Source organism: Urocitellus parryii, chromosome 4 (assembly GCF_045843805.1).
Source record: "Urocitellus parryii isolate mUroPar1 chromosome 4, mUroPar1.hap1, whole genome shotgun sequence".
NCBI classification, from domain to species: Eukaryota; Metazoa; Chordata; class Mammalia; order Rodentia; family Sciuridae; genus Urocitellus; species Urocitellus parryii.
In genome coordinates this window covers 84,264,062-84,285,093 of record NC_135534.1, presented here as the reverse complement: position 1 = coordinate 84,285,093, position 21,032 = coordinate 84,264,062, and the positions used below count along the sequence as shown (strand labels likewise).

Genomic DNA, 21,032 nt, shown 5'->3' with positions numbered 1-21,032 from the left:
CAGAGCCTGCCTTGCATTTCCCTGATATCCCAATACACCCTTCATCAGCTCTACAAAGGGCTTTGTCCACCATGTTGGCAGAAGATGGACAAGCCTAGTGTCATCTGCAACCAGGAACCTTTGATGAACCTGGACTGGAGCTTTTTTGCAGACTTCTCTCTACTGAAGCACCCATGGACCATGAGCTGGATTGTTCTACTCAGCACTTACTCAGAGGTGAGTTCCACTATCTCCTCTCTGTTGCCAGCAGAGAAGAGGCAGAAGGAATAACTTATGGCCAGTGCCACTTCCTAGGAGGGGTCTTGAGCTCCTTCTCCTGAAGATTCGATGATCACCATGTTCTATGATTCTAGTCCCTTACTAGTGGTTTCAGCTGTACCATGGATTCTGCTCCTACACCACACTAGCAGCCTTCAGCCTGGCCACCATCTGTGCTCTAGATGGTTCTGTCCCTGATCTTCTGTGTCACATTCACCTCCAACTTAAAAACCTCAGAGGTGTTGACTCTCTTTTAATTACAGGAACAAGACCAATCCCGACAGTTGACCCAAGGCTTTCTGCAATGGAGCCATGCTCCTCGCCGTGATCTCACTGGGCATTGCCTGCTCACAGCAGCACCAGTCTTACCATGATGTTTCACGACCCTCTCCTTCACATATCCTCCTCTTCCTCTACCTCCATGTTATTGCCCCTGAATTCCCCAAACCTTACCTTTCAAAGTCCAGCTCACATCTCCTCTTTTCTGAAGGTATTTAAAGGCAAATTCCATCCTCCCCCTAGACCCAAGTCAGTGACCCCTTTTTTCCTCTCTGTGTTCCTCCACAGTGAGTAGCCCACCTGACTCCCTCGCTGCACTCAGGGCAGACTGCAGTGGCTGGCTCACAGGGGCCTCCATCCTCTGGACAAGAATCTAATTCACCTGCTGCTCAAGCCTGTCCCTCACCTGCTGGGTCCTCAGTGCATCCAGCTCTCTCTCCAGCCAGGTCCGCAGCCTGCGCTCCATCTGCTCTCGCTTCTCACACGCGGATTGCAGCTGGGTCAGGGCCTGCTGCAGCTTCTCAACTTTCTCCACATACGCTTGCTTCTCTCGAAGCTGAGTGCAGAAGAGCAAAGAAAGCACAGAATTGAGACCCGTCATTCTCAATGGTGAGGCGGGGGAAGGGTCGGACTACCTGGAGATCCTATTTAAACCACAGCTGTGTGCACCTCTTCTTCCTGTCCCCCAGGGCTGCTGGTGACAGAAAAAGTTCACACAAAGGTCATCAGTTACACCTGGAGTGGCTAAGAAGTTTGAAACGGAAGACCCTCCAGGATACCTGCATTTGATAATTTGTTCAGTTTTGAGCTCAATGTTTGATCATTGCTTACATTAATTATAGCAATGGAAATGAGGTTGAGAAAAAGTTTTTAATATCAAGAAGAAAGGCTTATTCTGTAATGTCAAAACTTGTATACAACATCATCACAACTGTTTTTCCATGAAAAAAGACTGGGAGGAAATATGTAAAGCATTAACCATGTTCATCTGTGTGTCAGAATAGTAATTTCTGTGTATGAGAATTCTGTATGGAAAGTAAAGACTTTATATTATTTCATTACTTTTCTATAATATAAATTATTTTATAATGAGGGAAGTGTGTATGTATACATGCATGTATATCCATTTGAGTATAAACATTTTTTTATTATAGATATTTATGGAGTAACTTTCACCTGAAGATTTCAGAGTCCTTTAGAGCTGAGAAGTTAACAGCTCTGAAGAGATAGGAAGGGCATAATGAACACTCAACACAATGGCTGAGGAAATGGAAATTAAGGTTGAAATGATTTATGTCAACTTCACATCAGGCATGGACTTAGGATCATGACAACAACTTCAAAATTTTACCCTCAGACTCTGTTTTTTTTCCATTTGGGAGTCTGGCTTGTGTTCATAAATCCAGGCACATTTTTAGATTTCTGGGAACTGGCTGATGCCAAAAATCAGGCTGAGGCATTTACTTGATCTGGTCTCAGGTGGGAGACACCAGATCCAATTTCCTGTCATTCTGCACCTGGGTGTGCTGATGTCCTGCAGGCAATTCAATCCTGAGCTCCAGGAGAGACCAGGCTGAAAAGCTAGGATGTGTTAGTGACTTTGCAGCTTGCTTGTTTCTGACTGAGTGGGCAGCAATGCTGTATGCTACACCTATACCCCGACCTCTTGGAAGTCACTGGAAGAAAATGGAGGCATTTCCAACCTTACAAAGAGGGACAGAAACTTGAAAGGTTTTTCTACTTCTCTTTTGGGGGTTCAGTTCTTATCTGAACCCTTTCATTCATTGTGCTTTTGAACATCTCATTCAATTTAGTAGACTTCTGAGAACCTAATAAGCACTGTTTTTGTGCTTTTTAGAAGCCTCAGTGGATTCAATATTTTATGTACCGTTCATTTGTACATTTTCCACTACACACAGTTTCCTGAGTATGTAGTCAACAGAATACAAGCCAGCCCGAGATTTGTCTGTTTTGGTCCCTGCTGGCCAATGAGCAGTGTGTCCTAATGTGTATTTGTTGAATAAATGAATGAATATTATCCCTAAGCAACTGCAGGAATGAACTGTCTCCTTTGCTTTTTATCACCCTTAAATCTAGCAGGAATACATTATGATGAGAAGCATCTGTAACAGTGATGATAAGAGCCAACATTTTTAGAGCACTACCCACATCAAGCATGGTGTGTTATGGAGTATCTCATTTAATCCTCCCAAAGGTAATAGGAGGTACAGTCCTTTATTATCCCCATTTGAGAGATGAGAAAACCCAGTTCGAAGAAGCTGAGTGACCTGCTCAAGGCCAAACACTTGGTATGTCCTGGGGCTCACATCTCACCTCCACACCTGGCTCTACAGTCTACTTTCAACCACCACAGTAAGCTAGTGTAGGCATGTGCACTGAATTAAGACCTTTCGAAAGAAACTTCAATAAGAACAAGCAGTGAGGCTGGAAGTTAGACACATGAGACGCCACTAAGCAAGGATGTTTCATAAAAACCATGACAAGAAGAAACCCTAATGGCGATTGTAAAGAGCCTGTCTTCAAGGATCCCACAGCCAGCTTTCACTTGAACAGTACAACAATTTAAAAGATTATGATTGTCCTCAGCTTCACACACAAAGACAGAGCCACAGGAAGTGATTTCAGTGATGACAATAATAAGTCCAGGCCTCCCTTCCTCAGAACAGACCTCCTGTCCTTTAAGGGTTCAGGTCATTTTCTGTGGTGACAAGCGAAATACTCAGCTGCTGCTCGGGATCCTCCCGCTAATATTAGAATCACAGTCCCTACACCGGGTTTCTGAGGCTTCTACTGGGCAAGGCCCTTGTTTACCGAAATCCCTTCTCTCCAGCTGCATTCCCTTCAAGTATGGAGGTTTGCGGGGACATCTGAGTTACCTGGCCCCAGGTAACATTTTCTGAAAGGAAAACTTTTTTTTTTCTTTTTTTCAACAATCCACAGTTGCACAGTTGTTGTTTGTATGCCAAAGCATCCAGCTAAGTACTGACGTAGACTGTTTCAGTTAAACCTCTTGCTGACACAGCACGTTTGCCTCCCAGGAGGGAATCTGCTCAGGTCATCTCCACAGCACAGGGGTGCCTGTGTCCCCCAGGGAGCTGGATGGTGCCGGCACAGGCCCCTGGCTGCCTGGATGCACCTCCCTTCCTCTCTTGCCTTGACCTCACAGCCAGGCTCCTCTGGCTTGAACCTCAGAAATGGTTATTCTGACTGCTCTGTTAGGCTTAAAGGGAAAGTGCACATCACAAAAGTTAAGCTGAAGGGTGATTTCATCAGACTCTACTAAATCCGGTGTTTGAGTGGGATCCAAATTTCCTGGACTAGGAGCTGGAGGTACTGTGTGGGTCAAGACAACCTCTGGAAATTAGAAACACATCTACAGGATACCACCCCACACTGCTCCACCAGAAGGCTTTTGCCTTTTTCTATGTAATCGGGAGCCTAAAGACACAGGGACTGAACTACTTTCCAAAAATCGTTAGTCCCTTCTCTGCATAGGCACCAGTGGTTTCCTGTCCTTATATTTATTGCCAGCTCTGGACACTTGCCTACCAGTGGGCTGCAGGCAGGGCCTAAGGCTGTGAGCTCTTTGCTGATGGTATTCTTGTGTGCCTTTCATACTCTGCCTGGCTCTGGGGTGGATAAACGCTGCTTTTATTCATTTATATTTGGGAGGTTTCCCACATCCCTCCCCGGTCTCAACTCCTTGGATCTGGATCTGGTTAAAGTAAGCAGGGGTAGGAAAAGGAAGGGGAGGCCCTCAGGGCTCTGCCTCCCTCCTCCCTGACCCAATCACCCTCCAGCTTGGTCTCACCTCCTCTTCCAGCTTGATGACTCTGGCCTGAGCATTGCTCAAAGCCTGGTCCAAGATCTCAATGTGTCTCCGATGGTCCTCACTCGCAGTGCGCACAGCTGCTAACTCCATCTCTAACTTCTCCTTTTCCTTTAAGAACTCTTTGTCTAGAAGGAGACAAGAACAAAACCACCTCTATCAAAAAAAGCTGTCTCTGGGCTCACGGCCAGTCTACATCTGGCAAGGATTAAAAATAAAAACGCATGCAAACGGTAAAGGATTGAATTACCACTATTGCTCTCTCTTAATAGTGGTATGTAAGGTGAGGACTTTCTCAAAAACCACTATTAACTCCAGAGACATTCCAGACTGCAGTTAAGAACTAGCCACCCCATGCTCTCCATAACTCACTTCCCTAGAACATTGACTTCAGTGCTTCAAACATATCAATCAAATCAACCTTGTACCCACTATCTCATTTTATGCCCCACCTCCTCTGCCTCCATTTTCCAAGTCTGTAAAAGTAATGATATGAATATTGTCATTCACAGGAAAATAAACCAAGGTTTGTTTTGTCTGAGGCCAGACAGTAGAGGGGAGTTTCCAGTCCAGGCCTTAATCTCGAGCTGGATCCTCTTTTCATATGACCTGGCCCCACATTTTCTCCTAGTCCTATTCAAGAGACAAAAGGGACCAATGCTTCACAGTCCTTCAAAGGCAATATAAGTGCCAGTGATTGTGGTTCTCTCTGCATGTGGAAGCCAGGCTGGGGTGTCCTCAGTTCCTCTCTCCACCTCCCTCTACAGACTGCTGTTCTGATTAAGCAGGGGTGTTCACAGAGTCATGGGATGAGCATTTCTTAAGGGAAAATGTGTTTCTTGTTACCAAAGCAATGTATTTTGTTTTTAAAGTAAACTATATGTCATTTATGGTACAGAAAACTCAATGTGAAAGTAAGGGTAAGGAGTGGGTTAAATAGACTACTGTAAACTCTACAACAGAATAGGATGCAGCCATTAAAATTAAATAAGAGAATCTTGGTGACAGAGAAAAACACTTCACCATTGATAAAAGGTGATTACAAAACCACACGCACATACACTATTCCATATTTACAGAAAATAAGATATATCATTGTAAGAGCAATAATCAGAAATTGATTTTGGTGTGCCCATGTCACATCCTAGCAGTCCACCCTGAAGCACATAGAGTCCCAGTCTGGGTGCTACACCAGCATGTTAACAGTGGTTGTACTCACTCATTATTCCCTCCTACATGTAGTCATTCATTCATTTAACAAATAAGTATCAGAAATTAAAGAGAAGCACTGTGGACTCTGAAGCAATAGAAAGAATGCTGCAGTAAAGGAGCAGAAAGATGTGGTTTTGAAGACAGGGCATGAAAATTAAAAAGACTAGAAGGCTACAAACATCAGATAATAAATCACAACTTTAGAGCCAGAAGGGACCATAGGAAACATCAAAATTCAGTTCTATCCCCTTTGCTTTATGGGTATGGAAAGGAAAGCCCACTGGGGTGGAACCAGGTCCAGAATTCGGATCTCCCGATGTCCTACAACGTCCTTCCCGCTGCACTGCCCTCACACTGTGAAATTATGTGGATGGGATCAGAGGGCCATGGAGCAGCTTCTGCTAAATGAGTAAACTTTTAATCTTAAGTAGTGCCTGTGCTTCCTAGAAACAAAATGAGCCCACCAAGATCCTGACCCCAAATAGCACTGCTTTGGGGCTCTTGGTGCTTAATACAGTCACCAACTGCCCTCCTCCTTCCCCTTTCAGTGGCATTTGAAATGCTGCCCATGAAACCTCCTTTCCAATCCAAGGAAAATGGGCATGCAAGAGCCTGAACAAATGGGCCAACAGCTGCCCACCACCCACAGCCCTGAATAGGCCACAGCATTTCATTCTTTCTGTCCAAACTCACTGACATCTGAGCACCAGCTCCATGGTCAGATAATGTTTCAATGGGCAGGGTACCTGCTGGTCTTGTCCAGCCTTGGAGGGCACCCAGGAATTGCTAAGCAGGCACTGCTGGGAATGAACCACTGGATTCCAGGGCCTCTACTTGGTTACTGACCTAAACATAGAAGGTCCTCTCTTTGTTGAGGCTGCTGAGTATACATCAATTTTGATCAGAAGCAGTAAAATGACAGGTGGGACTTATGAACAGGAGCTACAACCAAAATTTCTTGTTCTGAGCAAATTGAGGATTGCAATTATTACCATGACACAATGACAGCTGCCAAGATAGAGTTCTGAATTAAGAAATCCCTGCAACACACACGATTCCAGAATTTGCTGTTTCCTTGCTATGTAGTATCATGGAGTGGTTGAAGAATTGAGTTGAACACCAGGAAGACCTGGATTCAAAGCCCAGGCCCACCACTTCCCAATTATGAGGCCCCAGGCAAGGTAATTGGACCTCTCTGAACCTCAGCTCCCTTATCTCCTTGATGGAAATGACAGCATTTGCATCACAGTGTTGTTGTGACACCTCAGTTAGTGTAGACCAATGTAAAGTGCAAAAGACGTGAATATTTTATATGTTTTATTCTATATTCCCTGGCCTGAAAGAGTGGCTGGCTGAATAATATTGCTGAGTGAGCAAATGAGACTCTCTTATATGCCAAGTTCAATGCCAACTGAACAATAAATTGTAGCTCTTGTTAGCTGTTACGCATTCAGCATCCTGTGATCTCCCATCAGCCGACTATACAGCTGTCCACTCTACCTTTGTCCCACTGTTCATGGAGAAGCCACTGCTCATCAGAGGTTTGTACTGACCATGGACTTCCCCAGTTCACTCCCTGCCCAGGCTCCCTGAACCCCACAGTGTGGTGCCAATATTGATTAAACTCCAAAAGTTCTGGAATACTTTGTAGTACATGGGACAAACCATCTCTGTCCTGAGTTTCATGACTTTAGACTTCATGTTGCAGCTACATCTTTATCGCTCAGACTGGCTCAGAGGTATCTGCCCTCTGATAGGAAATAGTAATCTCAATGATCAAGGTTTAAAAACAATGTCCATGACGACAGTGATAATAACAACAATATCTGCTTGTGTTTGTTGAGTGAGTTCTGTGTTCCAGGAATGGTTACTTATATCATTCACTTTAATTATTCCCTCGATATTTCCTTTATTCTGGGTTGCTGTATGAGGTAGGCACCATTATTATTCCTATCTTCCAGTTGAGGAAAACGTCACTAAGAATGTATAAGTGACTGTCCCCAAGAAGTGATGCTCATCAATGGGGGAGGCAGAATTTGCATTTGTACCTCTCTAATGCATGCTCACAAGGGCTGCCTTTCCTGTCCCACAGACACAGACATGCACTACAGAATCACAGAAGCAGGACACGAGATAAAAGTCATGTCACAAATTGAAGTATGCCATGGTCAGATCATATTTCCCAAAACCCAGCAATTACATTCATATGCAGAACCATTTACACACATTAATTAATTAAGCACTGCATGGAGGCAACACAGAATATGGTTAAAAGCTGGAGTCTAGACTTAGGCCACTTAGGTTCTTATCCAGCTCTACCACCTATGGTTTTGTGACTTTCAAAGTAAGTGAATCTCTATGTGCCCCATTTTCCTTACTTTTTTGGGGGGTGGGGTACCAGGTATTAATCTCAGGGGCATTTGACCACTGAGCCACATCCCCAGTCCTATTTTGTATTTATTTAGAGACAGGGTCTCACCGAGTTGCTTAGCGCCTCGCTTTTGCTGAGGCTGGCTTTGAACTTGCGATCCTCCTGCTTCAGCTTCCCAAGCTGCTGGGATTACAGGCATGCACCACCACGTCCAGCTACATTTTCCTTACTTTTAAAGTCAGGTACACAATAGTACTTACTTCAAAAGGGATAATTAAGTACCCAATAAATGTCAACTAGGATAACAATTTGGTTATTATTGCTGTACCAGGAAATGTGACATATTCTGGGGCTATAAGGTGAGTAAGAGGTGCATTCTGTTCTCAAACAGGCAGGAAGAGGCCAGGACATGGAAAAGTGCTGTGACAAGTTGCTCTAATAGATGCATGCAGAGGGTGCTATGAGGAGAGAGAGGAGGTCTAGCTAGGCCTGGGGCAAGGAAAGGGAGCCACAGGTGGGGCAGCTGGGTTTCCTGAGTCTTTCAAGACATGAGGACTCTGAGGTGTATAAGATTTTCTCAAAAGTCATCCTTTGGGAGAAGACAGGAGTGAGTCCCCCAGCTCCTAGGAAGGGTCACTGAGTGTTTTTTTTCTTTTCCTTTTTTTGAAGGGTCCTTCAGTTTATTACTATGTAAGTCCAATGGGATGGATCTCAAAAAAGGCCAGACTTGCTGTGAATTTTTGGTCAGGCTCCAACGTATATACTGAGAATTCCTAGAACAGGCAAGTTGACACAAGGGAATTCGTGCCCAGAATGGTCTGTTTGCTCAGTGGATACGAATTACCCAGAACGGTGTGGAGCGGGGTTGTTTAGCCTGATGGCTCTGGGCCCACTGCACAGAGGATGTCTGCTTGTACACTGTTTACTCTCGAAACCACAGCGATGGCACAGGCTCCGAGGCCAGGCCAGCCTGGTTGGATCCTGGCACCTTCGCATACCAGTTGACTCTGGACATGTGACTTCACCTCTCTGAGACTCCATCTCCTCCAAGCAAATTAGGGAGCGAGCGCAGGACTGTTGGGAGGCATAAGAGGGCTATCAGTGAAATGCTTACCAGAGGACCTGGCCCATAGCGGGTACCTGATAAATAATAACAAGAGCTAACGTATATTCCTGGAAACTTACCAGCAGAACCTTCTCTAATCCCCTATCAGTCCCATTTGACAAAGGAGAAACTTGAAGCAAAACTAACTGTGATACTGCTCCAAGGTCAGTGGCCCCACTTGTAGCTCTCACTTGAGGAAAGAGCAGAAGTGAATGGAAACCAGAACTGGGCCCCCTAATGTGAGGATGCTCCCTCTCCATCCTACCCTCTCTTTGCCAGTTCAAAGTGGACAGGCTGCTGACACTGTTTCTGTGACCTCTAGTTGGGCACTGAGCTCCAGTGTGGCTAGATGACACAGGCTCATCTAGATGACAGGACGGTGGACTCTAGTAAATTCTGTTGAGAAATGCTGAGGGTGGGGTCTGCCTGGGGGTGGGCTGTGCTGCCATCTTCTAATTCAGTCGCCAATTATGCTTGGGAATCATGAAGGCAGCAAAGCTGTAACCTGGCCCTTCTAAAGAAAGAATGAATTTCCGAGCTTTTCTAATAATAATGAGTTTTGATGCACTTTTTCTTATGGGCCAGAGAGCCGAGGGGTAGAGGAGTCCAGCTGCTGCCACTCTGACCCAGGGGTGACCTAAGAGATTGATGTTTTTCTCTCTCTTTGCTTCTCTCATCTGGAGCCAAGTCTGACCGTTGATTGGATTTGAGGGGGACAGGGTTGGATCTATTCTGGAGTATACGTGTGTGTGTGGGGGGGGGGGGGGCGGCATAAAAACAGACCAAGCTAATTCTGTTGCAAATCTCAAATATTTCCCATAATGATAGTCTGTTCAAGCATCTGGTTCTGGAGAGTCAGGTATCTCCCTGGCATTTCTTGGGGAAGGTTCTTATTGCTTTGGATGTAGGAGAAGCAGATGGTAGTGACAGAGTTAAAGGAAGAGGAGGTGGGCACAATTCAACAAACCTTTTCCTGAGATGCCACTGACTAGAAATCTTGTTCTGACTGATGAGACTGACTTTGGGGTCCTGTCTCTTGAGACTCACCGAGTGAAGTGAGCTTAGACAGAAGAGGCCATAGACAAAGAGGAAGCAAGGTGGAGAGGCTGAGGAGAGACATGGCAGTGTCCAGACCCTCCTGTGCATAATGGCAGTGGAGTTCACTGGGAGAAGGCCTTCCAGAGGCAAAGGCTTCCTAATTTGGGTTCTCTCTAGAGTAGACAACTTTCATGGTATCTCCCCAGCCAATGCCCCATTCCAAAGAGCTATCCACTGCAATCCTCCTTCTGCAGGGTAAGTTCTGGCAGGAAGCCACATCCACAGCATAAAGCCCTTCCCATCTATCTCTACCTATCGCTCCCATCTGATAGCTGATCCAACCTGCAGGGCCACTGCAGAGATAGTCCAACCAGTCTCTCATTTGGAAATTTGTAAGTGGGAGCTTGGGAGAAGTGGTAATAGCATGGGCAACCTAGCTGTTTCTCTCTGGGTAAAAACAGAGAAAGCCACACTAAAGGGAATGAAGGATCATGCAGATGTATACAGAAAGGTGGATGAGGGTCTATGTGAGGAGAGCAGGAAACACATTCTTACAGTCAGACTCCTAAGTGCAGGCTGCGACTTGATTCTCATAGGCTCCTAGCCCTGGGGAGGCCTGCCTACATGTCCTGCCTGTGAGCGCCATTACACACTTATATAAACTTAAAACACAGTCCTCTTATTTGGGCTTAGGCTGGCTCGAGCAGATTTTTCTTTTTAAAATCTGCTGATAAAGATTCTCCGGTAAAACCTGTCTTCGACCTTGAGCCATCCCTGTACTCCAGTGCAGGTTGCCTTATTGCAGCAGGCAATGGACATACAGGTTATGGGTGGCAGCTAAGTAGGTTTATTGACAGCCACAGGAACGCTCCAGTGAAGGCTAGCTTTAAATGGTTGGAAGAGTAAACTGTTTTTAAATGAACTCTGTAATAGGAAAATTAAAAGCAGGAGATAAAAAAAAAAAAAAACTGTATTCTACAAAGCCCTGGGAAAGACGGGGGAAGGAAGGGAGAGAAGGTAATGTCCGGCTGCTATGATCTAGACATGGTTTGAGTCTGACCCCTACAGATTCATGTGCTAGAGTCCTGGTCCTCAGGATGGCAGTGTTAGGATGGTAATATCCTTAAGAGGTGAGCCTCGCAGAATATAATTAAGTCATAGAGGTACTGCCCTCTTGAGATGTGTTTTTGCTCTCATAGGCTTTGAGAAAGGAGGTTGTTATAAGTGATTCTAGAACCTTCCTGAGTCTCTTTTGCTTCCTGTCTCACCGTGTCCTGCATACTTTCCCACCTCTTGATGCTGATAAGGTTGTGGTAGCCCTCCCCAGAGGCTGGATAGATGGAATCTCTTGATCTTGAACCTTCAACCATAGAAGCGTGAGCTAAATAAACCTCTTTTCTGCATAAAGTATCAAGCTTCAGTCATTTTGTTATATCAACAGCAAACAGACTAACAAGAAGGAAGGAAGGCAGCTCTGAAGATTGGACTCCCTCTCACCTGAAATCCCTTCAGCTTCTGTTGTTTTACATAGTAGGTTTCCTTTCTTTTGAACAAGAGTTCTGAATTTGAAAGCCACCATTCAGACATTAGAAGAGAGACAAAAATTTGTGGAAACAGCTATTGCTAACATGTAGAGAAAAAACAAATCTTTTGGAGAGATGGTTCAACTTGGGAAACTGAGAAGCCTGAAGTGTAAAGGATTTAGTCAAAATTTGTTTTCCATGTTCAAAAGAAATATAGAACTTTCCTCTTACTATGGCAGCAAAATTCCTCTAAACTATAAATTAGCTTTCAAGGCCCATCTTAACGGCTACAGGCTTCTTCACTCCCTCTTTTTTCTTGGGGTAGAAGTTGTTCTTTAATGAGTTCTTACTATATTCTGTCTTGATTCCAGGTCCAGTGATGGCTGCCTGTCTGTCTTAGCCTTTCTACTGGGCTTATTTCACGGGGGACTGAGCCTACTTCATCATGCATCTAAACCCTTCTGTCTTCATAGTATTTTAAAAATATAGGACAGCTGAAGTGTTTTATATGTGAATAAATATGACAAGTTTAGGCAACAGTTTTTGGTACATGATCAAATTCTAACTTTAAAATGAAAATTTTCAATGATATGATCATTTTCAGATATTTATCATGGAAAGTAACAAAACTTAACTACAAAATCATCTATTGATCTAACGTCATTATGTACTTATTATATTTTTGTTAATTTCTGTAATTACCTATTGATTTTTTATATTCTGGCTCCAAAATGAATTTAAAGTTATCTCAGGTATAATTTGGTAAAATATTTTTGGACTACCTACAAAAGATCTCTTAAACATAATTTTTCTACTTTAGCTATTCTTGCATTAAAATGTTACATTGTAATTCTAGAAGTTGAACTTAAACATTCGACATTTATCTGCCTAAAAATATTTTATTTAAAATTTATTATATTTCTATAATAGATACAAATTTATTATATTTGCAAACTTGCTTGACTGAATATACACCCGTTTATCCAGCTCAGCTTTCAAATGTACTCTTACCCTTCCATCTTAATTTGTTTTACTTGAAATTAAAATGTACTGCTGCTTTTCTATGTCTACTGATAGCACATTACAAATTAGACAATGAATAAATAATGCCACAGGAATGTAACATACCTAGTGCATTTGGTTTTTTACTATGTACGTATCCATGAATCAGCCTGAAGACTTAAGATTTCTATAATCACAACAGAATACAAGTCCTTTTTTGTCTGATAAACAACACCCAATTTTATTACCAGGTATGACCAAGTAAGATCCTACCAGACACTGAGGCTCTCATGAAGAAAACAACCATAAAACCTGGACATCATGTAAACAACAGTGATCTGAAGACACAGAAATGTGAACACAAGCAGACAGATTCCAGAGGGCGGGCAGTTCACTTGGTGAGGAGAGGAAGCACCATATGAGCTACATAGGTTCTATATGGTCGTTGCTTGGTATTGTGGGGCACTGATTGCAGGACCCATGATGATGCTAACATCTATAGATGTCCCTTCTGTAAAATAGCAAAGTAATTGCATATAACCCATGCACATCCTCCTCTACATTTTAAATCATCTCTAGATCACTTATAATACCTAGTACCATGCAAATGCTACATAAACAGCTGTTACACAGTAGTGTTTAAGGAATAATGAAAAGAAAAACATCTGCACATGTTCACTAAAAATGCATATTTTTCCAAATATTTACAGTCCATGGATGTGGAATTCACAGAGTGCCAACTAAATCTTAATTATGCCAGTTATTAGATTTCTTCAAACTGTATGCTTTAAACAGTTAAATTTTATGATATGTAAACAATACCTAAAATATATATAAAATATCTGTATGTAATAAAATGTGCATGTGTGTACTTGTTTAAATTATTATATGTTATATATTAAATTATTTATATTTGTTGTTGTTTGTTTTTTGGTGGTGCTGAAGTTTGAACCTAGAGCCTCAAGCTACACTTCCAGCCCTATTTTTAAAATGGTCCCTCTGGGGGCTGGGGTGGTGGATCAGTGATAGTGCATTTGCTTAGCATGTGTGAGGCACTGGGTTCGATCCCCAGCATCACATGAAAAATAAACAAAATAAAAGGTATTGTGTCCATTAAGAAAATGTTATAAAAAATAGTCCCTCTGAATGGCAGACGTACCAGACGTACCTTAACACCAGACTGGCTGTGGAAATTATTGTATCTGAGGAAAGAAGAGGTCTGTGCCAGGACTGGTCAGAGGGAGTAATGTGCTGCCTGCAATCATATGTCCTCCCTTCCTTTATTTTAACTTCTGCAACCCCGCCCATTGTCGTTTTTGTGACTTGCTTTGAACAGATCCTTTTTCTCTCTTCTTTTCACCAAACCACAGTTTTTGTAAGCAAGGAGGAAAATTAGTAGCAGATGCAAGCTTATTTTTAATGGTGTAAGACCAAATTTTCTGGACTTCAAACAAACACTTTGACCCCTTCAAAGTTCTCTGGTTCCCTCTAGATACAGCTGTAGGCTCTCACCATAATTCGTGAACTAAAAATAGTTCCAAAAACTAATTGTAAAGAACCCACACCACAGAGTTACTCATTGTGTTCTGCTTATGTTTTTATTTCATCATCCAGAGAACAAAAAGTTTTATTTCACAGACATTTTGAGAAGATAATTTTTTAGACTCTAAATTCTATTCTTCTCTCAAAAACTTTTGTGTTGGAGGCTAACTGAAGAGGATATCCTAGTTTAACAAACAGACCTTTTATTATAACTGGCTCAAGTTCAAAGAATAAGAAGTCAGAAGCACAGAACGTTATTTATCATCTGAATACTTTATTATTAAGTCACAGAACTGAGTTAAATTATTTGCAACCAAATAAGACTTCTAGTACAAAATTCTTTGCTATCCAGGATTCCTCCCATGGTAAAAAATGTAAAATTCTTCACTCACCAGGGGATAATAGAATTGACTTTTTGGAAAAAGGGAAGGAAAAAAAATAAGAAAAAGGAGGTCCCAATTCTAGCTGTGGTTTAGTCCCAATTTTCCAGTGTGGAATCTTGGGCAAACCACTTGATTACTCTCAGTTGCAGTTTCAGCTTTTGCAAAATGTGGATGCTATACTGAGCTCCAAAGTCACCGGGAGTTCATTGCTTCTCTCATTCCAGCCTCTCTCCACCCATCTGGCCCAGTCAGAATGGCCTGGGTTCCAAAACCTGTTTGCTCCATTTACCAGCTTGTATGAAGATGGCCAAGTTACTTAATCTTCCTGTGCCTCGGTTTCCTTACCTGTAAGATACCTGTAATACCGACCTCAAAGGACTGCTTGGAGGATTAAGAAATAATGTCCCTGTGGAGGCTAGCATAGTGCTTGGCTCTAGTAAGTGCTTGATTAGTATTGGCCTCTGTCACTCTCGTGATATGACCACACCAGGCTAGCTTGAACCAGGACCAGAAGGATAGTGACGGGGCTCAAACTTGCAACTCCACCTGAGGATGAGCTTTTAACCAGCAGATCAAAACCATGAGGACACTGTTACTCACAGTGACAATGAAACTCTTGCTTCAGAGGACACATGCATTGCTTGTGATCAGACATGCAACCTTTAAGATATTCTCCATAGTTGATAACCAAACCTGCCCAGCTCATCTCATGGCAGGATGCTATGGCAGGAACTCATGGCCCCACTGAGAGAGCCCTCACTCTCAAGGCAACAAACCCTCATGGCTAACCACAAGACTAGAACTGCCCAGCACTGTCTACATTGTTGGCTAATTTGGGATCCTCACTAGGTAACTAAGATTTGTGACTGCATTTCTATGTATCTCAGTCTTCTCAGTTTTTCTAAAATGATCATAATCATGCTCCCCTGATATGGGATTACAAAAGAATGAACAATTATATCCTTTTTGAAATTAAGGCAATTTACAAAGTAAGATCTAGGGAACACTTCTGAAGTTCCTAATTTTGATTCTTCCTTCGATTCTCCTTTTGCTGGGGTCCCTTCTTCATCTTCCTCTTCTATAACAAGTGCCTGGAATTAAAGGCAGCAAACTCTGGCTGCGGGCCTAATCCAGCCCACAGCCTGTTTTTGTAAATAAGGTTTGATTGGGACATGGCCACACCCATTTGTTAATGAATCATCTGTGGTGGCTTTTGGGCAAGACACAGACTTGAGTAGTTGTGGCCTCAGAGCCTACAATATATACATGTGGCCCTTAACAAAGTTTGCTGACCATGGCTAGCACACAGCTAGTTCATAGTAATTAACTTTTAACTACTTGTTTGAACAAATAATAATGATCATCATTTCATTCGACATTGAGCAAATATTTATTAAATGTCTCTAAGCACTATGCATTGGGCCAAGTTCTGGAAAAACAATGAGCTGGGGCTACAATGGTGATGATGACAGACAGGGCCACTGCACTTCGAGTGCATACAGTTCAAAGGGGGAAAACAGAAAATGATTATCCAAACAGTTTCTTATTTGCACTCGTGATGAGTGTTTACTAAAAAAAAAAAGAAAGAAAAAAAGAAAAAAAAAAGTACAGGACGTTGGGGAGTATATAAAAGGATCATCTAACCTTATCATCTCAGAAAGTCTTCTCTAAGCAACTGCCATTTAAGTGGAGGCTGCCCATGGATTTCCTGGTTCTAAGTCATTAGGAAAAGTGAGGGTTCCTTGATACCACTTGAGATGCAAACGGATTTTGGTCTGTTTTGCAGTCTGGCCTTACTCTATTTATCTGTCCTGCTATGCAGTGCAAGGAATGCAGACCATAAAGAAGCTTAAGAGGCCCAATTTTTCAAAATAATAGCAGGAATGCCAAGCAAAAAGTAATTTTAAGACCTTCAGTGTGAAAATCAAAACCCATGTTCACCTGCTATAGACAATATCAATTAACGACCAAGAAATGGTTAATGACCAAGATATCAATACATGACCAAGAGACAGTTCTTCAGTTAGATCTGCTTGTTAAGTATGGAAAATCAGAGCCTAAATTGAGTAACACTAATTTTCACACTTGGGGAGAAGATACGATTGAACATAAACAGATACCCTGCAGACGGTGTGCACTTCTGGTTGTCATGAAAGCTTGAAGTTCCTCAGTGTTGCCTGTCAAGGTTGATCAAGTGGCTTAAGTGCTCACATGCTCTGCCTTCCAAATTCAGCAAGGCTAAGGCTAAGTAAGGCATGCAGGCATTTATTGGGAACACAGCCCATTCCCCTTCCCTGAAAATTGGCACGTCCCTCCAGAGGTGGTGAGTACTAAAATAGATGCAAGGGGGCAGGAAGAAGTGCTGCAGAACTATGTATTTTATAAAGTCTCCTTTATTTCCTTTCTCTGGCTATCCTCAGAATCATGTTCGTTAAACTGGGAGAGTCATACCTCTATTACTTTAAAGGAAATGGAGGTGCAAGGAGGTTTAGTATTTAACTTCAGGTCACTAAACATGTTAGTAAAACACCAGGAATCAGAAGATGCAGGAGTGAAGTCCAGCCTATTTGCTTGGGCCTGTGCCTATAAAACCAAGTTTTAGAACCACAGTCCAACTAACTAAAGAGATCATCTATAAGGAGAACCAGTTAATTTAGAGCAAGAAAATCTTGATCAAAATGATCCCGCTTTGGCCGGCTTCGAGGGCCAGTCCTTCTCCTTTGCCCATGGTGCTGATCTGTGGTATCTAGCATGGTCTATGGATTGGTCAGTGTGAGCACCTGACTGGTTGCTACAAAAACGTTTCTCTGCCACAGTGAACTCTCACCATTAACAGAGCACAATAAAGAGGAGTCAAGGAAATTAAAAATGAGCTAAGTTTACCAACTTTCTCAAAAAATACTGTTTTTAATAATAAAAAATTTCTCTCCCTTGGATATTCTACTTGGAAAAAAGAAAGGAGGAAAGGAGAAAAACAAAAAAATAAATTTGGGTGTTTTAAAGTTACTTCTATTGTAACAGTATTATTTTAATAATTTCACCTAGCTCACTGAAGCAACAGAGTACAACCTAGAGCATCTTCCCACAGGACTGAAGACACTGAATTTAAAAGAAAGTTTGGGTATCGATGCTGCATAAGGAGGATTTCAACCTTGTTACTTGAACTTTTTAGTTTTATTCATTCCCTCAAGAAGCATTTATCAAGTTCCAGGTGCATAAAAATACAAGTTGTTTTAGTGGGGGTGGATATTATTAAAGTATGCCTATCTTTCTCCCATCTGATAGAGAGATTCACACAGACAGTATGACCCCACAGAATATAAAAAGTGCTGTAACAGGAGCTTGCACCAAGGAGTCTGAGTCAAGATGAGCTGCCAGCCCTGGTTGGCCTGAGGAGGAAGAGGTAAGCCAGGGCACCCACGTGTTACATCTAACCTTCTTTTCTAATGATGCCTGACAGAAACCCATGACATTCGATGTAATGAAATCCAATGAGGATTCAGAATAATCTCCTTACGCTCTATGTAGGTCAACAAAATAAATGTTTATGTCATAGTCATTTCTGCTTTGTGGTTCACACAAGAGCTTACAGAGATACAAAAATCGAAAGGGTTTTCATTTGGGAAATCATTTTGGACTCTTTCACATTCTATAAGAGACAGTAAACTATAGTGTCTAAAAATAAGATTCAAGAGTAGGAATGATGATTATAAGGTACATTGAAAATGGCAAATTAGGGGCTGGGGTTGTGGCTCAGTGGTAGAGCCACTTGCCTAGCACGTGCAAGGCCCTGGGTTCAATCCTCAGCACCACACAAAAATAAATAAATAAAATAAAGGTATTGTGTCCAACACAACTAAAAAATTTTTTAAAAAAAGAAAATGGCAAATTATTGTTGTTTTCGAAAAAGTGTGGCTGCACACATTGTTTCTGTTCATTGTTAAACCAAAAGGAATTTTAAGGAAAACAAATATATATTGTTCTGACACATTTGTATCCATTACTCATCAATATGTTGTTTTAAACAAATCACCAAATACCCGAATAATCTTTTTTTCTTAGAGCGGTATATCATTTAATAGCCAGAATTGAACCACGTATGCTGAACCTGGGTACCTTCAAAATCCCAAGGGAATAGCTTCTTGTACATCCTTTAAACGTGACTTGGTTATATCCCAGCACAACACAAGCATGCTGAGCTAATCAGGTCCCACTAGAATGGCCTGATTAGCTCAGCATGCAATGTATGCAACAAGGCCTGACATGTCTATTTAAAAACTCAATAAAATGAAGTTTCATCTCTACTAGTCTAGTGTGTCCTCATCTAATAGTTTATTTTTGGCTCTCTGGCCTAAAGCAGATAGAATTCTGCAGTTATCAATTTTCAGAAATAATTTTTTAAAAGTTTCACTGACGAAGAAGATGACATAGCTAAGAATGACAGACATTTCCAGGGGCCCTGTTTTCAGCAGACAGTAACCTACTTTTGGTGTGTGTGTGTGTGTGTGTGTGTGTGTGTGTGTGTGTGTGTGTATGAGAGACAGAGACAGAGACAGAGAGACAGAGAGAGAGAGAGAGAGAGAGAGAGAGAGAGAGAGATGGATGAATTGGAAAAAATGGGAGCCTCATTTAAGTTAACAGACAAAGAAGCCCCAGTTTCACACAGCCAAACCAAACAGGAATTGGCCAGAGGCCCTGTTTTTCAGGAGCAATTGGCTTTAACATCACTAGCCTATAAGCTGCAAAAACATTTGGAAAAACAAAAAAGTAAAACCAGAAAATAAACAAATAAATAAAACTTCGAATTCCTCCAAAGATAATGTTAAACTATGAAGGGAAAAAGTTGCCTCCAGGTTATCAAAACTCCTAAGCATTTAACTCCACAAGATTTTCAACACAGACAACTCTCTTGACAGAGAGGAACACAACAGACCCATTCAAGGTCCGTTCAACCTTAACACCCATGCAGTCCACCACAGCTTTCCTAGGCTCCAACTTAAGAGCAGAGTTCAGGTTTTAAAAGCTACCAAGGTAAATTTAAAAATCTGTCCAGGAAAGACCTCCTCCCTCCACTAACTTAGAGAACTTTTGCTCGTGTTGCAAGAGTCACTTAGGTGCTCTTAGGCTTCAAACACCTAGTATCTACACAAATACCTGGCAAAAAAAAAATCAGAGTACATTATTCTGTACTTTCCCCTACTCTCTGACTTTTCCAATGCCAGGGTGGTTGTCAGGGGCATCACAATCTAGCCCTAGCTCCTTGGTATGTACTATCCAGACATGTCATTACCATTGCGATGTTGTCTTACTTTTCTCTGAACCAAGGGCTAGAATTCCAAAAGGCTCATTGAAAAAGAATAGCCCTCTCTGAGTGGGGAATATTCATAATTATGATTACTAAGGGCTTAATTAACTTTGTCCTAATAACATTAATATTCTTCTAATCTATTTTATTCTGTTTTTTATTCTAGCAATAGAATAATATTCAGATAAAGGAACACATTAATAACTATGAAGAGAGGTGGTGATTCATGCCAGTCATTCTGTATTCACATGCTCAAGGGAAAGCCTGACAGAGATGGCTGCCATCTAGTCCTGTGGGTATCTCCGTATCTGACATTATACCTGCTCACTGAACTAAGGGCTGCAGGGTGAGATGACTTAACAGCTCAAACCTTCACTCATTATTTAACCCTAACCTGCTTCCCCTGAGTTGTACTGGTAAAGGGTGACCATCATCCAGCTGCTCCAGTCATACTCACTTCTCTCTGTCATTATCCAATTGTCACTGAGTCCTATGAATGTGTCCCTCACTTATCTGTCCCCTACTCTTCACTGCTGCTTCTACTGTCTTAGTTCAGGCCTTCTACATCTCTCACCCAGAAATTAAAATAGCTGTTAACAAGTTTCCTAGTTTCTAGGTTAGCCCTGGTGCACTTGCCTATACTGCCTGTCAAGCTACCTTCCAAAATATGCACCATGTAATCAGTGAAATCACACTCAAGTGTAGAAAACACTGGCGAATACCATTAGAATCTTCGAGAATAAGAAGTAACTTTAAGCATCACATCAATCCTAGAAGGCATAAATATGGTTACTGAAAAAAAAATCTTTAAGACAAAGAATACTATAATCACAGATTAAAAACAATGGGGAAAATATCTGCAACATACCTGGAGTGGAATGGTAATTTTTGTAATATACGAGAGGTTCTCAGAACTCATTAAGAAAAAAACGTATTTAAATTTGAAATAACATCCTAAGTCCATCTATGAATAATTATAATGCTACAAGGAAGGCACAAAGTTTCCTGTGAAGGCTGGGTGTGGGAAAAGTGGTTAGACATCACAGTCACCAAAGCCTGCTTCAACTGCACTGCGTGGATTCAATTATGTCACACATAACAAGGGGATACCTCTAAGCAGCTGGTCTCTCTTGTTATGCCTCTGAAACACAGTGAAGCCAGTTT

General features: G+C 42.0%; 1 protein-coding gene across 2 annotated transcripts in view; it reads right to left on the bottom strand.

Moving 5' to 3' along the window:
* The window catches only part of Amotl1 (angiomotin like 1), a 138,856-nt gene that overhangs the window by 21,893 nt on the left and 95,931 nt on the right, over positions 1-21,032 (bottom strand). For both annotated transcript variants that reach the window (XM_026396103.2, XM_026396104.2), the window contains 2 exons: positions 4,370-4,515; positions 944-1,093 (listed from right to left, as the gene is read on the bottom strand). In XM_026396103.2, coding sequence (XP_026251888.2) covers positions 944-1,093; positions 4,370-4,515 — 296 coding nt within the window. The remainder of the gene's footprint in view (positions 1-943; positions 1,094-4,369; positions 4,516-21,032) is intronic.